We start from the raw sequence: 12,589 nt of genomic DNA, 5'->3' as shown, positions 1-12,589 counted from the left end.
AGTAACTTCTTGCAAGATACATCCACGAAGGCAAAAGAAACAAAAGCAAAAATGAACTATTGGGACTTCATCAAGATAAGAAGCTTTTGCACAGCAAAGGATACAGTCAACAAAACTAAAAGACAACCTACAGAATGGGAGAAGATATTTGCAAATGACATATCAGATAAAGGGCTAGTTTCCAAGATCTATAAAGAACTTATTAAACTCAACACCAAAGAAACAAACAATCCAATCATGAAATGGGCAAAAGACATGAACAGAAATCTCACGGAGGAAGACATAGACATGGCCAACATGCATATGAGAAAATGCTCTGCATCACTTGCCATCAGGGAAATACAAATCAAAACCACAATGAGATACCACCTCACACCGGTGAGAATGGAGCAAATTAACAAGGCAGGATACAACAAATGTTGGAGGGGATGCGGAGAAAAGGGAACCCTCATACACTGTTGATGGGAATGTGAACTGGTGCAGCCACTCTGGAAAACTGTGTGGAGGTTCCTCAAAGAGTTAAAAATAGACCTGCCCTACGACCCAGCAATTGCACTATTGGGGATTTACCCCAAAGATACAGATGCAGTGAAACGCCGGGACACCTGTACCCTGATGTTTATAGCAGCAATGGCCACGATAGCCAACCTGTGGAAGGAGCCTCGGTGTCCAACGAAAGATGAATGGATAAAGAAGATGTGGTTTATGTATACAATGGAATATTACTCAGCTATTAGAAACGACAAATACCCACCATTTGCTTCAACGTGGATGGAACTGGAGGGTATTATGCTGAGTGAAGTAAGTCAGTCAGTGAAGGACAAACATTATATGTTCTCATTCATTTGGGGAATATAAATAATAGTGAAAGGGAATATAAGGGAAGGGAGAAGAAATGTGTGGGAAATATCAGAAAGGGAGACAGAACGTAAAGACTGCTAACTCTGGGAAATGAACTAGGGGTGGTAGAAGGGGAGGAGGGCGGGGGGTGGGAGTGAATGGGTGACAGGCACTGGGGGTTATTCTGTATGTTAGTAAATTGAACACCAATAAAAAATTAAAAAAAACAAATAAAAAAAAGAAATTTATAAAAGAAATTGAAGAAAACACAAATAAATGGAATAATATTCTGTATTTATGGATTGTAAATATTGATATCATGAAAATGCCCTTACTACCCAAAGCCATCTGTAGATTTATTGTAATCCTTATCTAAAATTCCATGGCATTTTTCACAGAAGTAGATAAAACAATTATAAAATTCATATGGAACCACAAAAGACCCCAAATAACTAAAGCAAACCTGAGAAAGAAGAACAAAATTGGTGGCATCATGTTCTCTGATTTATTTAAACTTTATTCCAAAGCAAATAGTAATCAAAACAATATACTGGCAATAAAATCTGACATATAGACTAGTGGGAGAGAATCAAAAGACCAATTATATCCATTCATCCTTCGATGGACACCAAGGCTTCTTTCACAGTTTGGCTATTGTGGACATTGCTGCTATAAACATCGGGGTGCAGGTGGATGAATGGATAAAGAAGATGTGGTCTATGTATACAATGGAATATTACTCAACCATTAGAAATGACAAATACCATTTGCTTCGACGTGGATGGAACTGGAGGGTAGGTATTATGCTGAGTGAAATAAGTCAATCAGAGAAGGACAAACATTATATGGTCTCATTCATTTGGGGAATATAAAAAATAGTGAAAGGGAATAAAGGGGAAAGGAGAGAAAATGAGTGGGAAATATCAGAGAGGGAGACAGAACATGAGAGACTACTAACTCTGGGAAACGAACAAGGGGTGGTGGAAAGGGAGGTCAGCAAGGGGTGGGGGTGACTGAGTGACGGGTACTGAGGGGGGCACTTGATGGGATGAGCACTGGGTGTTATGTTATATGTTGGCAAATTGAACTCCAATAAAAAAAATGAGAGAGACCAATTATAAACCCATAGTCAACTAATATTTATCAGGAGGTCAGGAATACTCAGTGGGGAAAGGATAGCCTCTTTTATAAATGATATTGGGAAAATTGGATTTTCACATGCAAAGGAATGTATTGGACTCCTGTCTTACACTGCTCAGAAAAATTAACTCAAAATGAATTAAAGATTTAAGTGGAAGACCTAACACCATAAAAATCCTAAAAGAAAATATAGGGAAAATACTCCTTGACATGATTTTGGCAACAAGTTTTTTAATATGACACCAAAAGCATGACCAAAATAAAAAAAAGTGGGACTACATCAAACTAAAAAAAAAAATCAACAAAATGAAAAGGCGACCTACAGAATGAGAGAAAATATTGGCAAACCATGTATCAGATAAGGGATTAATATTCAAAATATATGAGCAACACATACAAGTCAACTACAAACTACAAAAAATGGGCAAATGACCTGAATAGATGTTTCTCCAAATAAAGCATGCAAATGCCCATGTAAATGTTCTACAAGTGTAAAAAAAAAAGATGTTCAATGTTACCAATCATCAGAATAATGTAAATCAAAACCATGAGAGGTTATATTTGTTAGAGTGGCTGCTATCAAAAAAAGAGAGATAACAAGTGCTGGTGAGGATTTGGAGAAAAAGGAGCCCTTGGACACTGATGGTAGGAGTATAAATTTGTAAGGTGCTATGAAAACAGTATGGAGGGTCCCCAAAAAGTTGAAAATAGAGTGGTCATCTGATCCAGCAATTCCACTTCTAGTGTATAAGGAAAGAAAATGAAATCAAAATCCCAAAGAGATTTCTGCACCCTCATGTTCATTGCAGCATTATTCACAATAGCCACGACAATGAACAACTGATATATCCTTCAGCAGATGAATGGATAATATATATGTTACATATACAATAGAATATTATTCAGCCATAAAAATAAGGAAATATTACCATTTATGGAAACATGGATGGACTTTGAGGGCATCATACTATGTGAAATAAGTAAAACAAAAATATAAATACTATATGATTTCATTTATATTGGAATAAAAAAAAGCAAAATTATAGAAACAGAAAGTTTCTTGTTTGGTAGTTGCCAGGGCCTGGGATGGGGGAAGTATAAAGATGTTGGTCAAAGGGCACAAAAGGGTAGTTGCCAGATGAAGAATTCGGGGAATATAATGTACAGCACAGTGACTATAGTTAATATTTTAACTTGGGAGTGCTAAGAGAGTAGTTCTTAAATGCTCTTAGCACACACAAAAAAAGGTTATTTTGTGAAGTGATGGATATACTAACCTTATTGTAGTAATCATCTTGGAATATATATGTGTATCAAATCATCACATTGTACACCTTAAACTTATAGAATGTTACTTATTGATTATATCTCAATAAATCTGGAAAACAAAAGTAAGATCTAAAACAAAGCAAAACAATATTAGCTTTTAAAAAAGAACTCATTGCTTCCTACTTAAGTGCCAATGGCTGACAATGACTCAATATGATACTACTTCTAGGATAATGGGATCGAGTCATCAAACAAAGGCAAACAAAGAAGCTGTAATGTTGAAATTTCAGACATTAGCCAGCAGTTGAGGAAGCTATTTGGGAGCAGCAGAGAGGTCTTCATTGCATTCTGAATCATATGCTGTATGCAATTATGCTCTGAATATAGGTTAGGATTAAACTTTAAATTCAGCCCCTCCACCCTGGAATCTTCTATTCATGTGGATTTTGCTTTGAAGCTTGCAAATATTTCTATGAAAGTTGTAGTCATTGAATTGTCCCCTTTGAATGGTCACAAATATATTCCAAGTCTTCCTTGTATTACATGAATCATATTTTCTTTGCTTTCTTTCTAATCTACCAAATGTGACTTTCATATTAAATATGGTTTCATCACTACAACCTGAGGTAGAGTACACTTGTACCTTGCCTTTTAGAAAACCATTTCCCAACTGAAGACCTGCTTTGAAGTCACTAGTTCTTAACTTGGCTCTTTTGACACTTCTAGGGGGAGTTGAGGAGGGAGAAAACCAAATTGCTTTGAAATTAAATGGAAAGCGTTGGGTGATTTGCAGGAACGTCTGGCATAATGGATTATGGTCTCTTGGGGTGCCTGGGTGGTACAGTCAATTGAGCATCTGACTCTTGGCTTTGGCTCAGGTCATGATCTCAGGGTCATGGGATTGAGCCCTGCATTGGGATCCCTGCTCAGCTTGGAGTCTACTTAAGTTTCTCTCTCCCTGTCCTTTTGGCCCTCCTCCTGCCCCCCCCCCTTAAATAAATAAGTAAATATTTTTAAGATTTTGTTTATTTTTTTATAGATTTTATTTATTTATTCATGAGAGACACAGAGAGAGAAAGGCAGAGACACAGGCAGAGAGAGAAGCAGGATCCATGCAGGGAGCCTGATGTGGGACTCGATTTCAGGATTCCAGTATCACACCCTGGGCCGACGGGAGGCGCTCAACTGCTGAGCCACCCAGGCGTCCCTAAATAAGTAAATCTTAAGAAAAAAAGAATGAGAAATCAAATAATGTGGATTCTAGGGACGTCTGGGTGGCTCAACAGTTGAGTGTCTCCCTTTGGTTCAGGGTATGATCCCAGTCAGGGTATCGAGTCCCACATCGGGCTCCCTGTGAGGAGTCTGCTTCTTCCTCTGTCAATGTCTCTGCTTCTGTCTGTGTCTCTCAGGAATAAATAAATAAAATATTTTAAAACAAAAAAATGTGAATTCTATCCTTTGCTTTATGACCTTAGATATGACATTTCACCACAGGTCTCAGTGTCCTCATCTGTAAAATGGCTGATAACACCAAAGCTTCTCAGTAATGTCTGAGTAGGTGGGAAAGTGTGTGTTGTTGTATTAGTCACCATACCATTCCAAAATCTGTTAAGGAATTGCAGTTTTTCCCTTGGATGATTTTCAATTCCAGTTCATACTCTCTAAATAGGCTGCCTTTAATTGTCTGCTCAAAGTGGTCACTGGATGATTTGGGAAACCACGTAACTTATACTCTCCATTTGATCTCCCATCTATTCTAGGTGTCAACTCTGCCCGCTCAATTCCTCCTTCCTACCCACCACCGCAGGACCCGTTAAACCAGGGCCAGTACCTGGTCCCGGATGGCATCGCTCAGTCGCAGGTCTTTGAGTTCACCGAACCCAAGCGCAGCCAGTCACCATTCTGGCAAAATTTCAGCAGGTTAACCCCTTTCAAAAAATAATACCTACAGGGAGGCAGATAATTTTAAAATAAAGTAAATAAAATTATATTTATAGATGGACAATTTTTTGGAGAAGCACTGTTGAAATTTATATATATATAAATATATATATCTACATATATATATTTATATATAGAGAGACACACATACACACACAGACCCTTGAGTATACACAAACACACACGTACACATACACACACACACACAGAAGGACCAAAAAACGTTTTGTTTGTTTGGGGAAGTAAAATCTGTAGTTGGTAGGAAGAGGTACCAATGACTTCTAAATATGTGATCCCTTCTTAAAAGTTTTCTGTTCTTACCCTGTCCCCCTCCCCTTTATTTTCAGAAACTGACATTTCTATGTGTTCCTTTTCTTGTTGAGATAATCTCTTTGCACACCTGTGAGTGATTCATTGACTTGTCATTATTACCATAGATGTGTTTGTATTGTTTTTTTCTTTCCTAATGATACTGATGCTGATAACTTTTGAATATACTTTAATGTGATGGAGTTTGGGAATTTGAATTTTTTTCCTTTTCCTTTTCAATGGGTAAGGGAGGATTCTCCTTTCTCTTTCTCTTCTCCCTCAGCTGACCACCTGTGAATGTTTCTGCAGGCCGGCATTTGCCCTAGACAGCCTTTTCCCTGCATCTTCCGTCCTCAGTTGTGCCAGTCTAGACATGCTCTGTTGTGCCCTGTGACATAACTGCTTGATATTTCTATTGCTTTCACTGTGTTTTAGGTGTTGTAGAGGGATCAAAACCAAACAGAATCAAGGGAGAGTCAGATTATAATAATGCTGGAGAAGACTTCTGTTCAGGGAACATTCTGCATTTGGGCTCTTCTAGCACTGGGGGTTCCCATGTTGTAGCACTGCTGGATCATGAGTAGTTTTATATCTGGGACTTAGTTGAGCTAATTATTATCTTCTTCAAGCTGCTTTGGTTATGGTGTCCCTTGTAGGCCTCTCCCTCCCCTAACCTAAAAGATCTGAGCTTGAAGCAAAGGGGCTGAGACTCTGCTTCCCGGGGGAGGGATTCAACTGCCTAGCACCAAGTAGGCTTAAAATTGGAGGTCCCAACTGAAATTATTTCAGGGGCCTGGTCATCCCTGCTTCCATTTTCAGATTACAGGTGGCATTTCTTGGAGTCTATGAAGGGGTCAAGACAGAGCACACCTGATCAAGATCATCAGCTGCCTTCAAATTATTGACCTGGACAGGATCCAAGGCTGACCATAACCTCTTAAAGGAAAGAACAGGAATGGGCATGGAAAGAGGCAGCCCTAGCCCAAGATATATACCTGCAGTTCCTACCACTCAAGTTATATGAAATTTCCCCCATTGTTAACAGATTGCATGGACAGTCTTCCGTGACTCCTTCCTTCTCCTCTCCCTGTTGTCCTTCATTCTCCTATTCTCCTGGCACAGGAAAATTACTGCTATTAGCATAAAGAACTTCTGTCACTCTAAGAAAGCCCTATGTCCAACATTCTCCCATCTCAGGACATTTGAAGTAAGTAAGTGAGGAGCCCAGTGAGGCTTCCCTATGGAGAAAAGATCTGAGGTAGAGACACTACCCTCAGGCTCATATTTTGCAGGCTTTATACTTAGGAAAAACTAACTTCTCCCACTAAGAGGCAGGGTCCCTATGGGTGCAAGAGTACCTGTTCTTCCTCCCCACATAGCCCTTTAGGTGGGCAGACCTTGAACAGCAAGAATAATGGAGTACAAAGGAGTAAGAATGGGCCCTACTATAAAGAACCACTCTAGTGAGGAATCTGGAAATTTTGAGTCTGTTCTGGACCCCAGGAGAAAACTGTCATGAAAGGACTTCAGCTTACTGAGCAGCAGCCATGGCTACATGAAGCCCTCAGCACAGCTAACTTGATTGCTGCTCTATGCCTCCTGACCCAGACCAGGCCCTGCCCAGCCTAGGAATTATTCCTCTTTGGGAATCAAATTACAAGCTCTTTATGCTACCATTCCACCACATTCAAATCAGACTTGTGGAGTAAGTCAAGGGTAAGCCTGAGATGGGCAGAGGGCTGGGGCTCGGGACTGGCCACAACTGCTCAGCAAATGACCCAGCTACTTAAGCCTCCCATGGCAAGGAACCTGGTACCCAGTGCCTAAGCTAAAATGGTCTCCCTGAAAAAAATAAAATAAAATAAAATGGTCTCCCTGGCAAACAGCATGTGTTTCAGTAACTGTGTAGGCCTCCCTTAAGTATACATCCTTTTCCTACTTTCCGTTCCTCTCCACTAGGCTTAATCTTGACGTTTTTCTCCAGGGGCTAGGAATAAACCAAGAGCGGATGGTTGGCCAAGTCCCTGGGCCTACAACATCTCTTAGCCAAGCCTCCTTGTCCTCCCTCCATTCCCTTCCCCCTGAGCCTGTGACCAGAGCTCCAGGATCAGGGATGTTACCTCTTGCCACCCACCTCTCATCTACCCAAACCACTGGCCTCACCAGATACCAAGAACTTGTGAAAACAACAAGAAATCAGTTCACCATTGGTTGGAGTATTCCCCAGCCTATGGCGGCAAAGCAGACCAGTGACCAACAGCCCCAAGGGGAGCCCTATTACCTGGGATCAGGGTCCAGGTCTATTCTGTGCCCCACAGCAGTGCTATCCCCAAGAATTCTGTAAATCTCTTCTATGTGTGCATGGCCCCCAAGCTCCCCTTTCCTCAACTCAATGAGGCCTGGATTTGCTCTCCAAAAGGCTTTGCTAGTGTATTTTTTGGGCCCTGCTGTGGGATGCTCCTAACACAGAAATCTAACTCCTCTTTCTCCCTCTATCCTCTTCTCTCTGTGTGTATAAATCTAATGGATTTATCAACGGCAGTGACAAGAGAGTTCTAACAATTCTAGTGTGAAGCCAAATAGTGATCTTTTAGTGCTTTGGGGCTGGGGTGGGCTGGGGTGGATGGATGGGTAACAGTGATTTTGATTACCCCTGCTGCTCTGCATTTGCCAGTTTATTATTTTGTTTCTTCCGAATGTTTGACGCTGTCAAACAAGTGTCAAAGTTGTGTGTTTAAAAAAATGTTTATCAACAAAACTATGATGTTGTAATGACACAAAGCCTTATGAAAATATTTATGGAGTTCAATAAAAGAAGTAAAAAGACACTTCCAGGCAGAGTTTTCTTGCCTCTGTGTGTGTGTGTGTGTGTTTTACTAGTTGCAAAATAAAGAGAATTTTCCTGATGAGGGACAGCTTATCCCAACCTAATCTTGGCCTGCCAGTCCTGCTGTTACATTGTCAGGCATCTCATGGGATGTCTGTGACCTTCCATGTCCTTTCTGGAAGAGTGGTCCATAAGAAACAAGTTTGATCCTATAACCAGGGGCACTTCAAATGTCTTTATACATGGGGCTGTTCTTCATATCACCTGTCCCTTGAGGACCTATTCCTGACCCCATTCCTTTTCCTTGTAGCTACAAGTCCAATACCTGCCCTGGGCACTCACAGGAGCTTAAAAGCTGCTTTTTGGATCTAGCCAGAGGCCATATCATATTCTTGTTCCATCTTCTCAGAGGTAGACACATTCCTTATCCAACCCCCAAAGTCAGTGTAGTGACCTTACTGTTTTATTCATCATGGTGTTGCCTACAAATAGATGCTCCTTGCTGCCCACAAGGCCCCCATGTGGTGTCTTATCCTATGCATCAGAGATGCAATACTAGGTTCGTTCTGGCACTGCCTCACCTGACTGTTTCCAGAGTGACTAAACACTAACTCTAATTACTTATTTCCTAAAAGGGACCAGGTAAATGTTCCAAACTACAGAGTTAGGAGGAAGAGCAAGTATTCTACCTCTGGGTTAGAGTATGAGCCCTGTCTATCTAGGATGAAAGGATGCCCCTAATCCTAGATTTGGAGAAAGTAATTATTAAAACATCTCCTTCAATAAAATTTACACTCTCCATTTCTTGACTCTCTCATAAGCTAACCACTTTCCCTACTACTCCCACTTTTCCTCTTTTCCATGTAGTCTGCAGTCTTTTTTCATCAAACTCAGAACACTCAGTTCTCGCCAGTCCTTGCTCCATCTTGCCAGTTCTGAGCCTCATCAGCTTCCAAAGGTGAATTTCAATTACTGCCTCTGCTCTGAGTATTCCCTAAACTACCTTCTGATGGTCCTAGAATGGAGGATGGGGAGACAAATTCTGGGGGGTAGGATGCAGCTAATTCTCTCCTAAGGTACCTAAAATAAAGCATGTCTCAGCAGAAGATTTATTTCTGAAAGTCCCATACGGTCCACATGATCATCCATATTCTTTATTACCATGAAGAATGGCTCTATGACTTACAAGCTAAGAGCATTTACCCACTTAACTGCCATCAGTTTTATTACAGAGCACCTTATGTTGACTGTTGACAGTGCTGCTATGTTCACTGATGGAAGTTCCACTTGCCTAATTGAGTTTCCATTTTTTAATATTTTTTATTGAAGTTTAATTTGCCAACATATATTATAACACCCATTGCTCATCCCATCAAGTATCCTCCTCAGTGCCCATTACCAAGTTAAACCATCCCACTCCCCACCTCCCTTTCCACTACCCTTTGTTCGTTTCCCAGAGTTAGGAGTCTCTCATGTTCTGTCACCCTCTCTAATTTTTCCTTCTCATTCTCCCTCCTTTCCCCTATAATCCTTTTTATTATTTCTTCTATTCCTCATATGAGTGAAGCCATATGATTGTCTTTCTCAGATTGACTTACTTCACTCTACATAATACCTTCCAGTTCCATCCACATCAAAGAAAATGGTGAGTATTCGTCCTTTCTAATGACTAATATCGCACTCGATATATATATATATATATATATATATATATATATATATATATCTGTCCCTTTCTACCCCTTGTGTGTGTGTGTATATATATATATACACACACACATACACACACACACACGCATACACACATCTCCCTTATTCATTCATCTGTCTAAGCACATAGTGGATCCTTCCTCAGTTTGGCTACTGTGAACATTGCTGCTATGAACATTGCAGGTGCCCTGGTTTTTCAATACATCTGTATCTTTGGGGTAAATACCCAGTACTGCAATTGCTGGGTCATAGGATAGCTCTATTTTTAACTTTTTGAGGAATGTCCACATAGTTTTCCAGAGTGCTTGCACCAGTCTGCATTCCCACCAAGAGTGCAAGAGAGTTCCCCCTTCTCCACATCTTGACCAACATTTGTTTCCGGTCTTGTTAATTGTTCTCACCTGTGTGAGGTGCTATCTCATTGTGCTTTTGATTTGTATTTCCCTGATAACAAGTGACATGGAGCATTTTCTCATGAGCTTGTTGGCCATGTGTATATCTTCTTTGGTGAAATTAAAGTTCTTGTCTTTTGCCCTTTCAGGATTGGATTGTTTTGTTTCTTGAGTGTTGAGTTTCATAAGTTCTTTATAGATATTGGAAACTAGCCCTTTATCTGATATGTCATTTGCAAATATCTTCTCACATTCTGTAGGTTGTCTTTTGGTTTTGTTGACTGTTTCTTTTCCTGTACAAAAGCTTTTTATCTTAAGTCCCAATAGATCATTTTTGCTTTTGTTTCAATTGCCTTCATAGATGTATTTTAAAAGAAGTTGCTGTGACCGTTAAAAAGGCTGTAGCCTGAGTTCTCTAGGATTTTGATAGATTCTTGTCTCACATTTAGAGCTTTCATCCACTTTGAGTTTATCTTTCTGTATGATATAAGAGAATGGCTAGTTTTATTCGTCTGCACATGACTGTCCAAATTTCCCAGGACCATTTATTGAAGAGACTGTCCTTTTTCCAATGGATATAATTTTTTCTATTTTTTTACCTTTCTTAAAAATCTTTTTATTGGAGTTCAATTTGCATAATACCCAGTGCTCAACCCGCCAAGTGCCATCCCCAGACCCATCACACAGTCACCACAACCACCCGCCCACCTCCCTTTCCACTAACCCTTGTTCATTTCCCAGAGTTAGGTGTCTTTCATGTTTTGTCACCCTCATGATATTTTCACTCATTTTCTCTCCTTTCCCTTTATTCCCTTTCATAAATTTTTATATTCCCCAAATGAATGAGACCATATAATGTATTTCCTTTTCCAATTGACATATTTCACTCAGCATAACACCCTCCAGTTCCATCCACCTCGAAGCAAATGGTGGGTATTTGTTGTTTCTAATGGCTGAGTAATATTCCATTGTATACATATACCACATCTTCTTTATCCATTCATCTTTCAATGGAAACCAAGGCTCCTCCTTCCACAGTTTGGCTATTGTGGACAATTGCTGCTATAAACATTGGAGTGCAGATGTTGCAGCGTTTCACTGCATCTGTATCTTTGGGGTAAATCCCCAGCAGTGCAATTGTATACATAAACCACATCTTCTTTATCCATTCATCTTTCGATTTGTGTTTCCCTAATCGCAAATGATGCGAGCATTTTCTCATGTGCTTGTTGGCCGTGTCTATATCTTCCTCTGTGAAATCTCTGTTCATGTCTTTTGCCAATTTCATGATTGGATAGTTTGTTTCTTTGCTGATGAGCTTAATAAGTTCTTTATAGATCTTAGATACTAGCCCTTTATCTGATATGTCATTTGCAAATATTTTCTTACATTCTGTAGGTTGTCTTTGAGTCTTGTTGACTCTTATTTTTGCTGTGCAACAGCTTTTTATCTTGACAAAGTCTCAATAATTCATTTTTGCTTTTGTTTCCCTTACCTTTATGGATGTATCTTGCAAGAAGTTGCTGTGGCCAAGTTCAAAAAGGCTGTTGCCTGTGTTCTCCTCGAGGATTTTGATGGAAACTTGTCTCACATTCAGATCTTTCATCCATTTTGAGTTTATCTTTGTGTAAGGTGTAATAGAATGGTCTAGTTTCATTCTTCTGCATGTGGATGTCCAATCTTCCCAGCACCATTGACTGAAGAGACTGTCTTTTTTCCAGTGCATAGTCTTTCCTCCTTTGTGGAATATTAGTTGGCCATAAAGTTGAGGGTCCACTTCTGGATTCTCTATTCTGTTCCATGATTTATGTGTCTGTTTTTGTGCCAGTACCACACTGTCTTGATGACCACAGCTTTCTAGTACAACCTGAAATCTGGCACTATGGTACCCCTGGCTATGGTTTTCTTTTTTTAATATTCCCCTAGCTATTCAGGGCCTTTTCTGATTCCACACAAATCTCAAGATGATTTATTCCAACTCTCTGAAGAAAGTCCATGGTGTTTTTTTTTTTTTCCATGGTGTTTTGATAGGGATTGTATTCAATGTGTAAATTGCCCTGGGTAGCATAGACATTTTCACAATATTAATTCTTCCAATCCATGAGCATGGAATGTTTTTCCTTCTCTTTGTGACTTCTCAATTTCTTTCAGAAGTTTTCTG

The 12,589-nt window shown here is 39.9% G+C and overlaps 1 protein-coding gene across 10 annotated transcripts in view; it reads left to right on the top strand.

Moving 5' to 3' along the window:
- ARHGEF9 (Cdc42 guanine nucleotide exchange factor 9) overlaps positions 1-8,327 on the top strand; it is a 211,973-nt gene extending 203,646 nt beyond the window's left edge. For 9 of the 10 annotated variants that reach the window (XM_049107479.1, XM_049107480.1, XM_025436060.3 and 6 more), the window contains 2 exons: positions 5,010-5,169; positions 6,319-8,327. In XM_049107479.1, the coding sequence (XP_048963436.1) occupies positions 5,010-5,169; positions 6,319-6,373 (215 nt within the window). In that variant the 3' untranslated portion in view covers positions 6,374-8,327. Of the gene's footprint in view, positions 1-5,009 lie in introns of all 10 variants that reach the window. The other variant, XM_049107481.1, reaches the window with a different exon arrangement.
- The last annotated feature ends 4,262 nt before the right edge of the window (positions 8,328-12,589 follow it).

Source organism: Canis lupus, chromosome X (assembly GCF_003254725.2).
Source record: "Canis lupus dingo isolate Sandy chromosome X, ASM325472v2, whole genome shotgun sequence".
Classification (NCBI taxonomy): domain Eukaryota; kingdom Metazoa; phylum Chordata; class Mammalia; order Carnivora; family Canidae; genus Canis; species Canis lupus.
This window is presented reverse-complemented; position numbering and strand designations above follow the sequence as displayed.